The following is a 20,183-nucleotide window of genomic DNA, read 5'->3' on the forward strand; positions in this document are numbered from 1 at the left end:
CCTCTCCTTCTCCCTCTCCTCCTCCCTCTCCTCCCTCCTCCTCCTCCTCCTCCTCCTCCTCCTCCTCCTCCTCCTCCTCACCTCCCTTCATTTTTGGCTCAGACTTCCCTCTTCTTTTCGCTGATCTTCTCTGTTTTTCTTCTCCAGTCTTCACCTGTCTCCCCCTCTCCCTCCCTCCCTCCCTCCTCTCCCTTGTTCTATGTGTTCCTGTACGTGATATCTGGCTAAATCTCGCCTCAAGAAGCCTGAACGAGATGACCTCATCTCCCAGCAATGCTCAGAGAGAGAGACGAGAGAAGTGGGGGAGGCAGGAGAGAGAGACGAGAGAAGAGTGGCGCAGGAGAGAGAGAGAGGGGCGCAGGAAAGAGAGAGAGAGAGAGAAGATAGGGGGCAGGAGAGAGAAGAGAGAGAAGATAGGGGGGCAGGAGAGAGAGACATAGAAATCTTAGAATCAGCTATTAAAGACTACCAGAACCCTCTGGATTATCAAATGACCTTGAATGAACTACAGGACAAAATACAAACCCTCCAACCTAAAAAGGCCTGTGGTGTTGATGGTATCATCAATGTAATTATCAAATATACGGACAACAAACTCCAATTGGCTATACTAAAACTCTTTAACATCATCCTCAGCTCTGGCATCTTCCCCAATATTTGGAACCAAGGACTGATCACCCCAATCCACAAAAGTGGAGACAAATTTGACCCCAATAACTACCGTGGGATATGCGTCAACAGCAACCTTGGGGAAATCCTCTGCATTATCATTAACAGCAGACTCGTACATTTCCTCAGTGAAAACAAGCAAATGTCAAATTGGCTTTTACCAAATTATCATATGACAGACCACGTATTCACCCTGCACACCCTAATTGACAAACAAACAAAACAAAGGCAAAGTCTTCTCATGCTTTGTTGATTTCAAAAAAGCCTTCGACTCGATTTGGCATGAGGGTCTGCTATACAAATTGATGGAAAGAGGTGTTGGGGGAAAAACATACGACATTATAAAATCCATGTACACAAACAACAAGTGTGCGGTTAAATTGGCAAAAAACACACACATTTCTTTCCACAGGGCCATGGGGTGAGACAGGGATGCAGTTTAAGACCCACCCTCTTCAACATATATATCAATGAATTGGCGAGGGCACTAGAACAGTCTGCAGCACCCGGCCTCACCCTACTAGAATCTGAAGTCAAATATCTACTGATGATCTGGTGCTTCTGTCCCCAACCAAGGAGGGCCTACAGCAGCACCTAGATCTTCTGCACAGATTCTGCCAGACCTGGGCCCTGACAGTAAATCTCAGTAAGACCAAAATAATGGTGGTCCAGAAAAGGTCCAGTCACCAGGACCACAAATACAAATTCCATCTAGACACCGTTGCCCTAGAGCTTACAAAAAACTATACATGCCTCGGCCTAAACATCAGGACCACAGGTAACTTCCACAAAGCTGTGAACGATCTGAGAGACATGGCTAAGAAGGGTCTTCTATACCATCAAAAGGAACACAAAATTCAACATACCAATTAGGATCTGGCAAAAAATACTTGAATCAGTTATAGAACTCTTTATGGTTGTGAGATCTGGGATCTGCTCACCAGCCCAGACCGTGAAAAACAGCCCCAGACCATTATTCCTCCTCCACCAAACTTTACAGTAGGCACTATGCATTGGGGCAGGTTGCGTTCTCCTGGCATCCGCCAAACCCAGATTCATCCGTCGGACTGCCAGATGGTGAAACGTGATTCATCACTACCGAGAATGCTAAGGTGTATGTAAACTTCCGACTTCAACTGTATGGAATCATGAGAATCACAACACATAGAATCATGAGAATCACAACACATAGAATCATGAGAATCACAACACATATAGAATCATGAGAATCACAACACATATAGAATCATGAGAATCACAACACATAGATTCATGAGAATCACAACACATATAGATTCATGAGAATCACAACACATATAGATTCATGAGAATCACAACACATATAGATTCATGAGAATCACAACACATATAGATTCATGAGAATCACAACACATATAGATTCATGAGAATCACAACACATATAGAATCATGATAATAACGTGTCGTGAGGTCCTTGGCAATTCCCAGCCCTGGTGCACACTGCACTATAGGACGCTGGATTGTTATTCAGCCTCCAGAAATGGAAAAAGCTCACTTGCTATTAAACACACACACACCTCATTGCACTCAGAACTACACTTGTCTGTAGTACACCATTTCACTTTGGGATCAATTGAAAAAGTGTCAATCCATTCTTTGTCTCTCCCACCAGATCAGAGCATGAAGAAACAGACAGAGACACCGTGGGGCAGTCACCTCCCGGGCCAACACACACACACACACACACACACACACACACACACCACCCAGCGGCCCTGGCTATCATCAAACACATCAGTAACCACAACAACTTCCTGTTTCTCTAAGCCCATTTCCTGTCTGGAGAGGATCACTCTGCTGCCAAGGCAACACAGAGGGGAAGAAAAGGGAGTGTGAGGGGGAGTGGTTAAAGGTTACAGACAACACTCACCTACAACTTCCTATTGAAAAGTAATCACTGCTTGTGCCATACAGTCATTTAACATAAACGTTATGTCAGATGGATAAAAACCTAAACCAGACAATCAAATTCACACACACACACACACACCCTAATGAGAGTTTAGACACACACCCTAATGAGAGGACGATAGATAAGGACTACAGGCAGCAGGGGATAAGGACTAGGACTACAGGCAGCAGGGGATAAGGACTAGGACTACAGGCAGCAGGGGATAAGGACTAGGGACTACAGGCAGCAGGGGATAAGGACTAGGACTACAGGCAGCGGGGATAAGGACTAGGACTACAGGCAGCAGGGGATAAGACTAGGACTACAGGCAGCAGGGGATAAGGACTAGGACTACAGGCAGCAGGGGATAAGGACTAGGACTACAGGCAGCAGGGGATAAGGACTAGGACTACAGGCAGCAGGGGATAAGGACTAGGACTACAGGCAGCAGGGGATAAGGACTAGGACTACAGGCAGCAGGGGATAAGGACTAGGACTACAGGCAGAAGGGGATAAGGACTAGGACTACAGGCAGCAGGGGATAAGGACTAGGACTACAGGCAGCAGGGGATAAGGACTAGGACTACAGGCAGCAGGGGATAGGGACTCTACCCCAGAGCAGCTTCTCTACCCCAGAGCAGCTTCTCTACCCCAGAGCCATATTCAGAGCAGCTTCTCTACCCCAGAGCAGCTTCTCTCCCCCAGAGCCATATTCAGAGCAGCTTCTCTCCCCCAGAGCAGCTTCTCTCCCCAGAGCAGCTTCTCTCCCCCAGAGCAGCTTCTCTCCCCCAGAGCAGCTTCTCTCCCCCAGAGCCATATTCAGAGCAGCTTCTCTCCCCCAGAGCAGCTTCTCTCCCCCAGAGCCATATTCAGAGCAGCTTCTCTCCCCCAGAGCCATATTCAGAGAAAGTTTCTCTACCTCAGCGCTATAGAGATAAGGAGCTTGGCAAACTGTCCTCCATATCTGCTCCAAACACTCCATCGCTATAACATTCTACTGACTAAACACACACACGAAACCAAGCACTCACACATGCAAGCGCACACACAGAGAGAGAGACACACACACACAGACGAAACCAAGCACTCACACATGCAAGCGCGCGCACAGAGAGAGAGAGAGAGAGAGAGAGAGAGAGAGAGAGAGAGAGAGAGAGAGAGAGAATCCTGGCGCAGCTCTTTAAAGTTGGGCCGATGTTTTTGCATCCTGATTCATAAAAGGCCCCTCCTTGAACACATCATTACCAGCCTAATATGGGTAAGATGCATGTCAGAACACAGCTCCATCTAGCTGTGTTGTTTTCATCCAGCCTCCTGTCCTGCAACATCAAAACACACACACACACACACACATGTTGGCAATGTTACTCACCACTCTGGGTTTGGCTCTCTGTGGGGCTGGTATGGTCAGCTCCTCGCTGCTCTTCCTCTGCAGTCTGGGTTCTCTGGCACCACTGGGAGTAGCAGGGCTGGAGTTGGACCCGTCTGGTACAGGCACCGTTCCTCTAGACCCAGACTCAGAACCAGACGGCTCGCTCTCGCCCCCTGGAGCATTCAGGGCCAGAATATACCGCTTGGTCACATCTTCCAGGGAGGGGGCCTCTTCACTGGTGGGCTTACCCAGGATGGAGGGTTCACAGGCGGGTAGTAGGGAAGGCAGATCCCCCTGGGCTCGCTGGGGCTGTGGAGGTGGGAAGATGGGGATGAAGGTGGCAGGTTCGCTGGCGTGGCGGACATGCTTGGATCTAGTTTTGGGTTTGGGGGGGGCCAGGGGCAATGGGGGGGTGAGATCAGTCTGGTCTTGATCCTGGTGCTCTGGACCTGGTTCGGAGTGGTCCGGCTCCTCTGATGCTGATTGGGTGACCCAGTTGGGGCGTTTCCTGTAGGTCCGCCGGCCCATTCTGGGACACGCAACCTCCGCTAATTTGAGGTCAGAGTTCAATATCTCCCCTCCTCCCACTCCGTCTGTGTCATCACCATGGAGACAGGAGTGCACCTCCCTTTCTGATTGGGAGCGGAATTTCCCGCCTTCATTGTTGCCATGGCGACTAAGTAATGGGCGTCCACATTCATCTCCGAGCTCCCAAAGTTCATCTCTCTGCTCACTCAGGATTGGCTCACTGCTGGAGGGTGGGATCTGACCAGGCTGATCCAGCTCACTGACTGGTTCTTTAGGGTGATGGTGACTTTTGAACCCTGGTTCGTCAAGCAGGGGGCCGTCACCACGGCGACTGGGGTCAGAGAAGGACTTCTTCTTCGTGGCTTTCCCGTTGTTCTTGTCATCCGTCATCAGTCTGTCCATTGCTCCTGGCTCCGCAACAATGTTACGGATCACATTGCTGTAGTCGTCACGGAGACCACCATCACTGCACAGTGATAGGTCGCTGGCCGCGCTGCCCGTGCACTCTGATAGATCGGCTGCAGAGGACGACTCTGGGACACTTCCTCCTCCGACTCCTCCGGCCCCCTTGGAGGAGAGCGACCCCAGCAGGTTACTATCCACAGAGAAACTGTTACTCCCTTCTGCTGACACAGAGCGGCGGTGGTGAGGCATGGGGTCGCTTAGCGAACGGTAAACAGTGTGATCCCCGTTGGAGCCGTTACTGGAGTCAGAGCCCGTATTCCCGGTGGAGGAGAACTTACGGTGGCGGCGGATATCGCTCGGAGTGGGAGGAGCCTCAAGTCCTGGGACTGAGGCACTCTGGGATACGTTGGCCCTCCCGCTCGTACTGTTGTTGTTATTGACGCCGCTCATCTCTGTTACTACAGCAACGCTCTCACTCTCAACCCCAAGGGCAGGAACAGAGACAGGGTTCTCTTGTTTCTCTCTCGCTCCTGCGTGTATCCCTGATCCCTCTCTCATTCCCTCGTTTAACCTTGGCCATTCCTCCTCATGCAGAGCAGACTGCTTCCAGACAGTCAGGGGTTGACCCAGCACATCTCTGGCCAACGATGATCCTAAACTTGACCCCACAAATAACCTCTCAGGGTCACCCAGTCCAGTCTCTGGTTCTGTGACTATGCCCTCATCAGTGAGGCTCGACTCGTGACCCGATAGCTCGTCAACAGATCGGTCATAAAACACGTTCTCCTCAGAATCTCCCTTCTGTTGGCACTTCTCCCTTTCTCTGTTTTCACATTCCCCCTCCCTCCTCTCTTTTTCCCCTGAAACGGCAACCTCAGCCTCTCTAGCTCTCCGCTCATCTTTTAATTCACCTCCCTCGCTCTTTTTTATCTCCTGCTCCTCCACTTGTTTTCTTTTGAAACCCTCGTCTTCAGTGCCATCTGTCGCTAGCACATCATCATCATCATCGTCAGCATCCTCGCGAGCACTCATCTGGCAGATATCTCTGATTACCTGTCTGGCCTCCTGGACATACCAGTCCTGCAGCGGAGTGGGCATCACATCCTCATACCCATAACCCCCTGCTCTGCAGTCTCCTCCATCACTCTCCACCTCTCTGTCAGGCACCGCCCCCCTCCCTCCGTCCCTCTCTTCGTCTTGATCCAGACGTTGCTCAGAAGAGCTTCTTTTGGCCGAGGAGCCGGCTGGATGTTGCCTGCCTACTAGTTTATCGGAGTAAGTGAAGGATTTGGCACGTCTGAGAGTTGCAGTGAGGTCCTTTAATGAAGGGCGGAGTCCTGGGTAGAGGCCTCTTGACCCCATCCTGTACACCGTAGATGACCCCTCAGTAACCCCAGACCCTGACCTGTCCGTCTTTCGAACTCTGAGATCTGATAGGTCACTTTTCAGGAAGCTGAGGAGAGACATTGTTTCCGAGGCTATGTCCGGGTTTGACATTGACATCCTGTTCTTGTCCTTATCACCGACTACGCCACCACTTAGCAACCGACGGAACACTGTAGTCTCCTCCCTAGCAACCCCTCCAGTGTCCCCTGTGGCTGGCAATGGGGGATTGACAGGGGGAAGAATGCGGGGTTGGCCTCTAACAGGGGCGTGGGATAAGTTATCCCCGTGTCCGAAGCTGGGGGAGCGGTACATGGTGAAGTTACCGTGGTAGGTCTTACTGAGCATGGAAGAGGACGCGCCAACCACCCTGCGTGGGGTAGTAGCATTACAGTTCACCCTTCTGTTAGCATAGCTAGCTTGGTCCTCTTCTTTCAGTGCCTCGGTGCTACAGTATCTACTGCTGCTCTGCGAGCCGCCGGGACTCGAAATAAATGACGAGATGTTGACCTTTGACACCCGCGACACCCCTGGGAGGGGTGTGGTCATGTGAGATGTCCCCGCCCCGCCTGATGTGTATTTCCGTCTGTAGCTCCCCTGCGCTCCCATCTGGTTAGGAGTGGAATTGCGTCCCCACTGTGCTGCACAGGTGCTAGAGGCTTTGGGTTCTCTGAGCCGGTTCCGGGTGCTCCCAGTCTGTTCTGCGGTGATGTTCTGTTGGTGTCTCTCAAGGTGTTCCATCATACCCGTCTGCTCGTCGTCGCTGTCGTCTGATTCGCCATCGTCTCGCCCCGTTGCTACGGCAACCTCGCTGTTCTTCTTCTTTTTTCTCAGTGAGCGGCGTCTCACGATGTCTCGGCTGGGTCCTAGTGAAGCAGGGCTGTCCTCCTCACTGCCTGAAGACCTGCCGAGGACCTTACCACCCCACCAGCCATTCTTACCGCGAGAGAGGTAACCTCCGCTGACACCTAACGAGTGAGCGCTTCTTCCTCCTACTCGGTGGTGGTACTCCTCTTCTTCGTCTCCTGAGCTGAACCTCCAGCGGGCTGTAATGGCTGCCCTGGCTAAGGCTCTATCAGAGGAGGGGGCCACTGGTCTGGAGGAGCTATGTGAGGAATGTAAACTGTCCCTGGGCTGCCCGGCCCCCTGGCTCTGCCTCTGCTCTCCAGTGGGGCGGACGCGGGAGGAGAGGCCCACGGAGTTGCTCCGAGGTGGGGGAGCGGGTGCAGCGGCGAGGACAGAGGGTGGAGGGTCAGAGTTCAGACTAGAAATCCAGGTCTCATGCCCCTCTCCTCCACTGCTGGGGCTGTGGGCTCTGTGCGTGTTTAATGGCTGTGCCACCCTAAAAAACCTCCCACTTCTACTAATACTAGTGCTGGCTGGCTCAATCTCTGCCTCGTCTGAGTAATGCTGGTCAGGGTGAAAGGCTGAGTTCATGCCCTGGTGTCTCCTCTCTCTGCCCAGCGAGGCAGCCCTGCTGCGGTGTCTGTCTGACAGTGAGAGCCTAGTGGCTTCAGGGGCTGGGCTGTTGGGAGACCGCCTGTCGCTTATGTCTGCTAAAGAGTTGTCTTTAGAGCTGGCGGAGTGCTGGAGCTGGTTAGCACATTTTAAATCCTCTGCATCAAAAAGCTCTCTGATCTTGGTGACACTGGGCCAGTAGGTTAGATCAACGTGAACAGGAGGGTCTCCATGGTGACTTGGGAAATAACTCCTTTGTGACTTGCAGGCATGCACCCCACTGACAAAAACGTCATCCTCAGTGTTCGAAGTCTTACTGCAGTTATTGTTATAAGAGACAGACGGATCAATTTGGGAATCCTCTATTTTACCAGCCCCAACGCTGCCTTGAGAAGATTTGCGAGTATTCATCCATTTTTGATTTCTCTCCGAATCCGATCCAGAGACCGAGTCTGTGCCTGAATAAAACTTTTGTTCGTGAACTTTAGTGTCATTCGGAGACACTGTTAAAACCGTGTCAGTAAGTTGTAAATATCCACTGTCCTCATGGAATGATTTCCGAGATGGAGACCCTTCTCCCCTGCTGCTTTTAACCCTGGGTAAAGTTGTGCTTTTCCCGGCAACGTTACCGCCAGGGCTCGGAGCTCCATGCGTTCGAGAGGAATGAGTGATACTGAACTTCTCAGTGAGTTGGCGAATAGAGGGAGAAATGGAGGAGAGAGGAGTGGAAGAGCCTTTCTTTAGCTCTGCGGTTGGGAGGCTGGCAGCGGAGATTTTGGAAACTTTCCTTGACACACTAACATTACGCATAGCCGAGGGCTGCGCTTTCTCTGCCGCTGCTGTAGATGGAGGGGGAAGGGGGCTGCTACTGCCCTCCACATTCGTTGTTTTGTTTAGTTGTTCTTCACAGCAACTTTTGTTCGCGCTTCTACCAAACTTTTTGAAAGAGACACTGCGATACACCTCATTTTCTGCCATTGTGCACGTCTTTCCTTTGTTCGTTGATCTCCTTTTGCTAATTCATTGATACAGCACTTTGTCTTTCTGCAGTGCCTAGGTTTTCACCCCCTTTCAACCTAGTACAATAGGCTACTTTTAACCACAACTTACTGGCGAGGGTTTTTCCTCTCTCCTCCACTGAAAAGAGGCCAAAATGGTTTACACTAAAAGGAGAGTGAATTATGGAGGAAACAAAGTGAAAGAAATAGATAACTATTCTGCATTCTGACCTTACAATATGTCCTCTCGAATCGCATCCAGCACGACGAAAAAGGGAAAAAGTTTGTCCAAACGTTTCTCCTTTCAACTATGCAGTTTTTCTCCTCCATAGATTCCCCCATATTCCCGACTCTTTCCCATCACGTTATCCACGCGGATTGTCCTAAATTCACTATAATTCCGAACTGTTGCTTTATTCCTTATTTTTGTTGACATAATTGAGTGATTTGTTTTTGAATGCAGATGCCTGAGAGAACAGCCGTGGGCGGGACTAGTCGGGGTACAGGGCTGTCATAGCCCCTCGGGAACACGCAGAAAAATACATTTCCTTTTCGATGGGAGAAAACAGATATTGCGGACAGAGAGGGATAATTATAGCTCAGGACCGTGTAAACCGTCGGAGCGCTGAGAAATTGTACTTGAAACTAAATTAAACTAGAATAATATTTGGTAACAGTGTTCCCACTGCCAGTGTATTTAATGAAGTGATTATTAGTGCTGACTCACGCGGGGTGGTGAGTGTCGTGTTTGCGAATTGTGTCAACGTTAATACATTATTTTCTTTCATGCACAATGATTTTTCCCATGACTGTGGTAAAGTAGCTCTTTGTTCGAGCAGGGATATTATACCGTCCTCTGGGTGATGGAATGTTGACCGCAGCGCCATCTGTCGGCCAATGTATAAAAGTGCATCCTTTTTGCTCTTAAGTGTCGAGCCTATGACCTGCCTCTCCCTAAAATCAGCTCCCTCTGTTTTTCTAGATGAGGGGCAGAGCGGGAACAGAACATTTCCAATTAATATATTAACTGTATACCAGAATAAACACATTTGGTTGATACATGTAATCTTTATTGACCACAGCAAGTTTACTACAGTATCAACAGGCTTGTTAATTGGAGAGAAGGTCATCCACAAAGCAGAGGTATGGACATGCATGAAACAGCACCAATAATAAATACATGTACAAACATAAGTGAGGAAATAAAACTAATTTGTAACAAAATATAATTTGGTTCTCTATGTTATAAAAATAAGACTTCACTGTAAAAAAATAAAAGAATACACAGACTGGGAAATATATCCGCTCCAAGAGTATCTGCCATCTACCTTGGTTCCTATTAGACCCATACAGACATGTGCCCCACATATCAAACCTACGTGATCACTTCATTAAGGGCCTTAAGCTAAGGAAGAGGTTACACACACACAAAAACATCAGCTGTCACTCACATTTGACCAAAAAAAAGCCAATAATTTGTGGTATTGAGCAATCCAATCTTCTGCAGCTGATCCACATAGGGACAACAGCTGATCTGTTAGTCCTGTAATATTCTCTTGGAGACTTAAGTATTTACAAACGCCATGGTTTGAAAAAGAAAAAACAGAAAAACAAAACCACATTAAGCAACATTTAACTAAAATAAAACTAGACCTCATCTTGTAGTGGCAAAACTATTGAGGAGTGAATTTGACCACAAAGCATCAGTATCCGTCTGCATGTAAGGGACACGGTTTGTCATGCATACAAGTGCTTATTTCAAGACATTTAAAATGTTTGTCTCAGACATTCACTTTTAAAAATGTCTAAACCTATTAGATAGGAAAGGTAGAGTACACATGGGAAACAGCACACCACAGCCGAAATAGTCCATTTAACAAGGATAATCCACCCCCAGAATAAAAAATAAAAAAATGAAACTGGTGAATTTGGTGAAAGCATGTGTTCTATCGGTAGGTCAAATAAAACATTTCCTCATGATTTAACTTGGAAGTGGTCAATCTGTGAAATCAGGAAATCGTGTAGGAACACGTCATAGCTACACGGTTCTCATCACTATCACATTTCAGAAAAGCTTTTAAAACAATTACCTGCACTCCAGATCACCAAATCGGCCAATAGATAGTATGGGCATACTTGTCTAGAACACATCCATCCATCCATCTCTATATAATATATATATATATATCCATCTCTATATAATATATATATATATATATATATATATATATATATATATATATATATATATATATATATATATATATATATATATATATATATATATATAGAAAACGGGTGGGTCTAATCCAGAGTGCTGATTGATTAAAACCACATTCCAACAGGTGTCTATTCCGCAAGTTACCACTGGCCAAATCTATGACATTAAAATGTCTATTTACTCTGTTCCATCTGACTGCACAATCCACCATCTCATCAACCCAGCCAGGTAATGTATAAACTTGATCTCCACTATAAAAAGCATCTAGACATTATTTCACATTTCTTTTAGATTAACATTCAGTTTTCAACAGGGGAGATTTGTATAAACCTTGCTGTCTGTATCTCCGACATTTGCAACATTGTTTCAATAATTCCCTCATAGCCAGTGTTTGCGGGATATATGGCGTGGTTTGCTGGCACTCGACTTTGCCTCGGGGCTAACAACACCCGTGCCAATATGTCCTTCAAAGACCAGCTTCTCGGCGCAAATATCACTTAAATATCATCATGACAAAGTACACATTTCACTTAGATATGCTCAAATCTAAAACACTGCACCAATTTATTCATCTCAGTTTTCTCCTTCAAGTACCATCTCACAATGCGCACTGTTTGTCTGTGGGAATGGCTCACTGTTGCCATAGCAACGTCTTCTGTCCTCACTCTTGGCAGAGAGGAACTGCAAACACGGTGAGATAGACTCCTAAATTGTTAGTGCAGGTTGTTCAGGTGATTTTACAGCTAACTAGCTACTTTACATGCTGATATTGACTTTGCCATTGTTGTGTGTAGCTATGTTTGCTAGCTAGCCAGCCCAGAAAGAGAGCATTGCATCTTTTGTAGTTGCGTGAGCTGCAAAAGACACCACATCGATTTTCACATTGCTAAAAATGAAACATTTGTTTAAAAACAACATTGTTTTCATATATTAGTGTTATACACTGTTAATCATAGGAATTTGTGGTTTGGGGTGGATTATCCCTTTAAGGCTATGGGACATGTAGGTAATACACGCCACCTAGTGGCTCATAGGGTAAACAACTAGCAGTATGCTCAGACATACAGGATGCACTACATAATACTATGGCAACCAAACACAGTGTTATGGCTGACTACTTCATGCATTTCAGCATACAGTCACAAGCAAACACAGTAACAAACACACTGGCTTGTTGCCATGCTGGCAGAGCAGAAGTCAATGAGGGTTCTGGATTGGTTCTAGGTACCCAGAACCCATGTATCTAGGTGTAATACAACTGTGGACTATGGATGTTTCACACACACCTTAGTTATTTTGTCTCAAAGTGAGTTTACCATTGAATGAACTTCTAGTTAAACACATGGGTTCTAAATAATCAAGGGTTCTTGGTGAGGTTTTTCACTTTCTCACATCTTGGTTCCCTGTCTCTGAGAGTGGTGATCTTGGTGACCAGTATTCTGGTGCTCCTGCGGAACCGTGGCTGTGTGAAATAGAACAGTATAGGATCTAGAACGCTGTTCATGCTGGCGAACGGCCTGGTGCACTTGTAGATCACTGAGAACAGGTTCCGTGTCTCACACGGAGCACCTGGTAAAGTTCGTACCAACAGGTACATGGTCTTAGTAAGGTGGAACGGCAGGAAGCTCACAGCGAAAACCGTCACCACGATGATTATCATCTTCACCGCCTTGTCCCGTTTCTCCATTGAGGCGGCCATGTTAACACCCTGATGGGACGGCGGGCGGCAGAGGAGGCGACCCATGCGACAGTAGCACGCCACCACGCCCATAAAAGGCAACAGGAAGCCCAGGCAGGTCAGAGCCATCCCATAGGGGTAGTAGTCAGCCGAGTGCTCCGGTCGACTCAGGTCGTAACAGACGGTACGGTTACGTTGTGTTCCTGTGGAGGTGTAGTGGAAAGTGGGGGCACAGAGGACGGCGACCACCAGCCACACTCCCCCACAGACCACCCATGCCAGCCTGCGACCCCCCTGCTTGTGCCAGCCGGCCATAGGGTGGCAGATGCCCACGTAGCGCTGGAGGCTGATACAGGTCAGGAACAGGATACTGCCATGCAGGTTACTGTGGAAACAATAAATAATATCACTGATGTTATGACAGGGTTCTCTCTCTACCATCCACTCAAAGCTCTCTCCGCAGAAAGGTAACATGCAGTGTATGACTCATTATTACTTGTAGAACTGTAAGTATGAGTTTTTCAAATAATCTATAAAACTATGATTTGAATATGTCAGTAAATGAGTAGCTATACTACCTGTAGAACTGAAAGCGGACCAGTTTGCAGGCCAGCTCTCCAAAGGGCCAGTAGTCATGACTAGCGTAGTTGTAGATGAGCAGAGGTAGTGACATCACATACAGGAAGTCAGCCGTGGCCAGGTTGAGCATGTAGACATTGCTCCGGGTCAGGTTGGGTCGTGACCTCCAGATCTTCAGGATGACCACCCCGTTCAGAGGCAGACCAATCAGGAAGACCACACTGTAGATGGCAGGAAGTAGGAAGCGCTTAAAATCCTCCTTATAGGTGCAGTCTGACCCTGTGACATTGTTGTCACCCAAGGCGACGAGGTTGTCGCCCAAGTGGGGTTCTGTGTATGGTCCAGAGGAGGAACCTTCTGCTGTGAATGTTCCATTTAGGAACGGTTCCGTAGAGAACACTTCTAGAGAGGATATTGACATGGCAACAGCTTCACATTCTGAAACAGGGAAGAGAGGAGTGGGTTAATTGCATCAAAGTTGACAACCCTGCAGTGTTGCGCAATTAACCAAAACTTTTTTTTTGTGGTTATTAAATAACTAATTGACTGACATCAGTTCAATTACTTGAATTCCATTTAGTTTTTATTGTGAGCCCAAAGCAAAATCAAATAATTCACGAGAGAAATCAAGTCAAGAACTATGTGGAATGCAGGGCTGAAGGCAGTTGTAGTTTTCAACCGAGTTCAAGGCAGAAACGTGGTAATTAACTACAATGACCATAATCCATTGTGCCCGTTCTTTTAGGCTCAGACAGAGATACATACACCTTTACGCTATGTTAGGTCAGATACACACAGACCCACTGGCATCATGAACCACACAAATCTGAGGGGGCACAAAGTACATAAGGATGGCCTGTAGAGGAGCTTGGACCCCCGTCCGTAAATTGGAGAATATAGGATTTTTCAAACACCTGAAAACACCTTTTTCCTGCAATCTACAGCCATAAGCATTATGTTTTATTCCATGTCAAATATCTATTTATTTTTCTGCTGACTAAATATGCTTTCTTCTCTGCATCTCTGATGGGGCAAAAGGAGTGGCTAATAAATGTGACTACAAATTAAGGAATAATGTGACTACACTCAACAAAACAAGGAAGAAACTGTATTATGAAGCCAAGATCAATGATAAATATAAAACAAAAATTGAAATCAAAATGGCTTATTCATCAGAAAACCATTTGATGTTGCCAATTACAGTAATGATTACTTCATTGACAAAGTGGGCAAACGTAGGCAGGAAATGCCAACAAAGAACAGTAAGCCATGGTATTAAGGTATAAAAAAAAAAAAATAATTTCAAGTTTGAATTTTGTAAAGTTAGTGTGGGAGAGGTGGAAACACTATTTCGATGAATAATGACAACCGTCCTGGCATTGACATGTTAGATGGAAAGATACTGAGGATGGTAGCTGACTCTATAGACACTCCTGTCAGTCATATCTTTAATCTGAGCCTAGAGGAAAGTCTTTGTCCTCAGGCCTGGAGGGAAGCCAGTCATTCCACTACCAAAGCGTGATAAAGCGGCCATTACTGGTTCTAACAGCAGACCTATCAGTTTGCTGCCAGCTCTTAGCAAACCGTTGGAAAAATTGTGTTTGACCAAATACAATGCTACTTCTCTGTAAACAAATGAACAACAGACTTTCAGCATGCTTATAGAGAAGGGCACACAACTGCACTGACACAAATGACTGGTGATTGGTAGAAAGAAATTGATATTAAGAAGATTGTGGGAGCTGTACTGTTAGATTTCAGTGCAGCCTTTGATATTATTGACCATAACCTGTTGTTGAGAAAACTTGTGTTATGGCTTTTGGAATAAATCATTCCCTAAGTTGTAGACCTCCACTGAATCTGGTAATGAATGGTGTGGCTGTTGAACAAGTTGAGGAGACTAAATTACTTAGTGTTACATTAGATTGTAAACTGTTATGGTCAAAACATATAGATTCAATGGATGTAAAGATGGGGAGGGGTCTGTTCATAATAAAGAGATGCTCTGCTTTTTTGACACCACACTCCACAAAGCAAGTCCTGCAGGCTCCAGTTTTATCTTATCTTGATCATTGTCCAGTCGTGTGGTCCAGTGCTGCAAGGAAACACCTAGTTAAGCTGCAGCTGGCCCAGAACAGAGCACCACGTCTTGCTCTTCATTGTAATCAGAGGGCTGATATAAATACTAAGCATGCCAGTCTCTCTTGGCTCAGAGTTAATTAAGGAAAGACTGACTGCGTCACTTGTTGTTTTTATAAGAAACATTAATGTGCTGGAAAATCCAGAACAGTAGTTTAGCAGTGGGCCTGTCTGTCTGTCAGCCCCCCACTACCCACTCTTGGATTGTATGCCTGTGGTATCAAGATCTATCGCTTATTCTAGCCCCTTCACCACCACCATCATTGTATTATCCTATCCCCTTCACCCCCACCACCATTGTATTATCCTAGCCCCTTCACCACCACCATCATTGTATTATCCTAGCCCCTTCACCCCCACCACCATTGTATTATCCTAGCCCCTTCACCCCCACCACCATTGTATTATCCTAGCCCCTTCACCCCCACCATCATTGTATTATCCTATGCCCTTCACCCCCACCACCATTGTATTATCCTAGCCCCTTCACCCCCACCACCATTGTATTATCCTAGCCCCTTCACCCCCACCACCATTGTATTATCCTATGCCCTTCACCACCTTCACCATCATTGTATTATCCTAGCCCCTTCACCCCCACCACCATTGTATTATCCTAGCCCCTTCACCACCATTGTATTATCCTAGCCCCTTCACCACCACCATCATTGTATTATCCTAGCCCCTTCACCATCATTGTATTATCCTATCCCCTTCACCACCTTCACCATCATTGTATTATCCTAGCCCCTTCACCACCTTCACCATCATTGTATTATCCTATCCCCTTCACCACCACCACCATCATTGTATTATCCTAGCCCCTTCACCACCTTCACCATCATTGTATTATCCTAGCCCCTTCACCACCTTCACCATCATTGTATTATCCTAGCCCCTTCACCACCACCACCATCATTGTATTATCCTAGCCCCTTCACCACCACCACCATCATTGTATTATCCTATGCCCTTCACCCCCACCACCATTGTATTATCCTAGCCCCTTCACCACCTTCACCATCATTGTATTATCCTATCCCCTTCACCCCCACCACCATTGTATTATCCTAGCCCCTTCACCCCCACCACCATTGTATTATCCTAGCCCCTTCACCCCCACTGTATTATCCTATGCCCTTCACCCCCACCACCATTGTATTATCCTAGCCCCTTCACCACCTTCACCATCATTGTATTATCCTAGCCCCTTCACCCCCACTGTATTATCCTAGCCCCTTCACCCCCACCACCATTGTATTATCCTATCCCCTTCACCACCATCATCATTGTATTATCCTATCCCCTTCACCACCACCACCATCATTGTATTATCCTAGCCCCTTCACCACCACCACCATCATTGTATTATCCTAGCCCCTTCACCACCTTCACCATCATTGTATTATCCTAGCCCCTTCACCACCTTCACCATCATTGTATTATCCTATCCCCTTCACCACCACCACCATCATTGTATTATCCTAGCCCCTTCACCACCTTCACCATCATTGTATTATCCTAGCCCCTTCACCACCTTCACCATCATTGTATTATCCTAGCCCCTTCACCACCACCACCATCATTGTATTATCCTAGCCCCTTCACCACCACCACCATCATTGTATTATCCTATCCCCTTCACCACCACCACCATCATTGTATTATCCTAGCCCCTTCACCACCACCATCATTGTATTATCCTAGCCCCTTCACCACCACCACCATCATTGTATTATCCTAGCCCCTTCACCACCACCATCATTGTATTATCCTAGCCCCTTCACCACCACCACCACCATCATTGTATTATCCTAGCCCCTTCACCACCATTGTATTATCCTAGCCCCTTCACCACCACCACCACCATCATTGTATTATCCTAGCCCCTTCACCACCATTGTATTATCCTAGCCCCTTCACCACCATTGTATTATCCTAGCCCCTTCACCACCATTGTATTATCCTATCCCCTTCACCCCCACCACCATTGTATTATCCTAGCCCCTTCACCCCCACCACCATTGTATTATCCTAGCCCCTTCACCCCCACTGTATTATCCTATGCCCTTCACCCCCACCACCATTGTATTATCCTAGCCCCTTCACCCCCACCACCATTGTATTATCCTAGCCCCTTCACCCCCACTGTATTATCCTATGCCCTTCACCCCCACCATCATTGTATTATCCTATCCCCTTCACCCCCACCACCATTGTATTATCCTAGCCCCTTCACCCCCACCACCATTGTATTATCCTAGCCCCTTCACCCCCACTGTATTATCCTATGCCCTTCACCCCCACCACCATTGTATTATCCTAGCCCCTTCACCACCTTCACCATCATTGTATTATCCTAGCCCCTTCACCCCCACCACCATTGTATTATCCTATCCCCTTCACCACCATCATCATTGTATTATCCTAGCCCCTTCACCATCAACATCATCATTATCAACCACATATCTCTCTCAGTCCAAACCACAAGTCAGCTCTAGCAATCTCAGACAAACATACTCTGGTTCTATTGTCTGAACACTGACGCATGGTTTCACAACATTTCATACCAGGAATGACAAGTGAGGGGGATGGAAAGGGAGTGCCAATATTCCACATCACAGTGTGTGTGTGTGTGTGTGTGTTGGTTGAAGTACTCTCTCTCTCTCTCTGTGAATGTGTGTGTGTGATGGTTGAAGTACTCTCTCCCTCTCTGTGAATGTGTGTGTGTGATGGTTGAAGTACTCTCTCCCTCTCTGTGAATGTGTGTGTGTGATGGTTGAAGTACTCTCTCCCTCTCTGTGAATGTGTGTGTGTGATGGTTGAAGTACTCTCTCCCTCTCTGTGAATGTGTGTGTGTGATGGTTGAAGTACTCTCTCCCCTCTCTGTGAATGTGTGTGTGTGATGGTTGAAGTACTCTCTCCCTCTCTGTGAATGTGTGTGTGTGATGGTTGAAGTACTCTCTCCCTCTCTGTGAATGTGTGTGTGTGATGGTTGAAGTACTCTCTCCCTCTCTGTGAATGTGTGTGTGTGATGGTTGAAGTACTCTCTCCCTCTCTGTGAATGTGTGTGTGTGATGGTTGAAGTACTCTCTCCCTCTCTGTGAATGTGTGTGTGTGATGGTTGAAGTACTCTCTCTCTCTCTGTGAATGTGTGTGTGTGATGGTTGAAGTACTCTCTCCCTCTCTGTGAATGTGTGTGTGTGATGGTTGAAGTACTCTCTCTCTCTCTGTGAATGTGTGTGTGTGATGGTTGAAGTACTCTCTCCCTCTCTGTGAATGTGTGTGTGTGATGGTTGAAGTACTCTCTCCCTCTCTGTGAATGTGTGTGTGTGATGGTTGAAGTACTCTCTCCCTCTCTGTGAATGTGTGTGTGTGATGGTTGAAGTACTCTCTCCCTCTCTGTGAATGTGTGTGTGTGATGGTTGAAGTACTCTCTCCCTCTCTGTGAATGTGTGTGTGTGATGGTTGAAGTACTCTCTCCCTCTCTGTGAATGTGTGTGTGTGATGGTTGAAGTACTCTCTCCCTCTCTGTGAATGTGTGTGTGTGATGGTTGAAGTACTCTCTCCCTCTCTGTGAATGTGTGTGTGTGATGGTTGAAGTACTCTCTCCCTCTCTCTCTCTGTGAATGTGTGTGTGTGATGGTTGAAGTACTACTCTACTCTCCATCTCTGTGGTCATGTAGTGTTGTGATGTTGAAGTATTCTCCTCTCTGTGAATGTGGTTGTGTGATTGGTTTGAAGTACTCTCGCGCTCTCTGTGAATGTGTGTGTGTGATGTTGACGTAACTCTCTCCCTCTTCTCTCTGTGAATGTGTGTGTGTGATGGTGGAAGTAACTCGCTCTCTCTCTCTCCTCTCTGTGAATGTGTTGTGTGAATGGTTGAAGTAACTCTCCTCACTCTCTTCTCTCGTCTCGCTCTCTCTGTGAATTGTGTGTGTGATGTGTGAAGTACTCTCTCTCTCCCTCGTCTGTGAATGTGTTGTGTGTGATGGTTTTGAAGTACTCTTCTCTCTCTCTCTCTGTGAATGGTGTGTGTGATGGTTGAAGTACTCTCTCTCTCTCTCCTCTGTGAATGTGTGTGTGTGATGTTGAAGTACTCTCTCTCTCTCTCTCTCTGTGAATGTGTGTGTGTGATGGTTGAAGTACTCTCTCTCTCTCTCTCTCTGTGAATGTGTGTGTGTGATGGTTGAAGTACTCTCTCTCTCTCTGTGAATGTGTGTGTGTGATGGTTGAAGTACTCTCTCTCTCTCTCTCTCTGTGAATGTGTGTGTGTGATGGTTGAAGTACTCTCTCTCTCTCTCTCTCTGTGTGTGTGTGTGTGTGATGGTTGAAGTACTCTCTCTCTCTCTCTCTCTGTGAATGTGTGTGTGATGGTTGAAGTACTCTCTCTCTCTCTCTCTCTGTGAATGTGTGTGTGTGATGGTTGAAGTACTCTCTCTCTCTCTCTCTCTGTGAATGTGTGTGTGTGATGGTTGAAGTACTCTCTCTCTCTCTCTCTCTCTGTGTGAATGTGTGTGTGTGATGGTTGAAGTACTCTCTCTCTCTCTCTCTCTCTGTGAATGTGTGTGTGTGATGGTTGAAGTACTCTCTCTCTCTCTCTGTGAATGTGTGTGTGTGATGGTTGAAGTACTCTCTCTCTCTCTCTCTGTGAATGTGTGTGTGTGATGGTTGAAGTACTCTCTCTCTCTCTCTGTGAATGTGTGTGTGTGATGGTTGAAGTACTCTCTCTCTCTCTCTGTGAATGTGTGTGTGTGATGGTTGAAGTACTCTCTCTCTCTCTCTGTGAATGTGTGTGTGTGATGGTTGAAGTACTCTCTCTC

The 20,183-nt window shown here is 46.9% G+C and overlaps 1 protein-coding gene across 4 annotated transcripts in view; it reads right to left on the reverse strand.

Annotated features, from left to right (window-relative positions):
• Window positions 1–11,245: 11,245 nt before the first annotated feature.
• p2ry6 (pyrimidinergic receptor P2Y6) overlaps window positions 11,246–20,183 on the reverse strand; it is a 29,237-nt gene continuing 20,299 nt past the window's right edge. For all 4 annotated transcript variants that reach the window (XM_029773764.1, XM_029773763.1, XM_029773765.1 and 1 more), the window contains 2 exons: window positions 13,221–13,659; window positions 11,246–13,027 (listed from right to left, as the gene is read on the reverse strand). In XM_029773764.1, the coding sequence (XP_029629624.1) occupies window positions 12,322–13,027; window positions 13,221–13,642 (1,128 nt within the window). In that variant the 5' untranslated portion in view covers window positions 13,643–13,659 and the 3' untranslated portion in view covers window positions 11,246–12,321. The remainder of the gene's footprint in view (window positions 13,028–13,220; window positions 13,660–20,183) is intronic.

This window comes from Salmo trutta, chromosome 13 (genome assembly GCF_901001165.1).
Source record: "Salmo trutta chromosome 13, fSalTru1.1, whole genome shotgun sequence".
Classification (NCBI taxonomy): Eukaryota; Metazoa; Chordata; class Actinopteri; order Salmoniformes; family Salmonidae; genus Salmo; species Salmo trutta.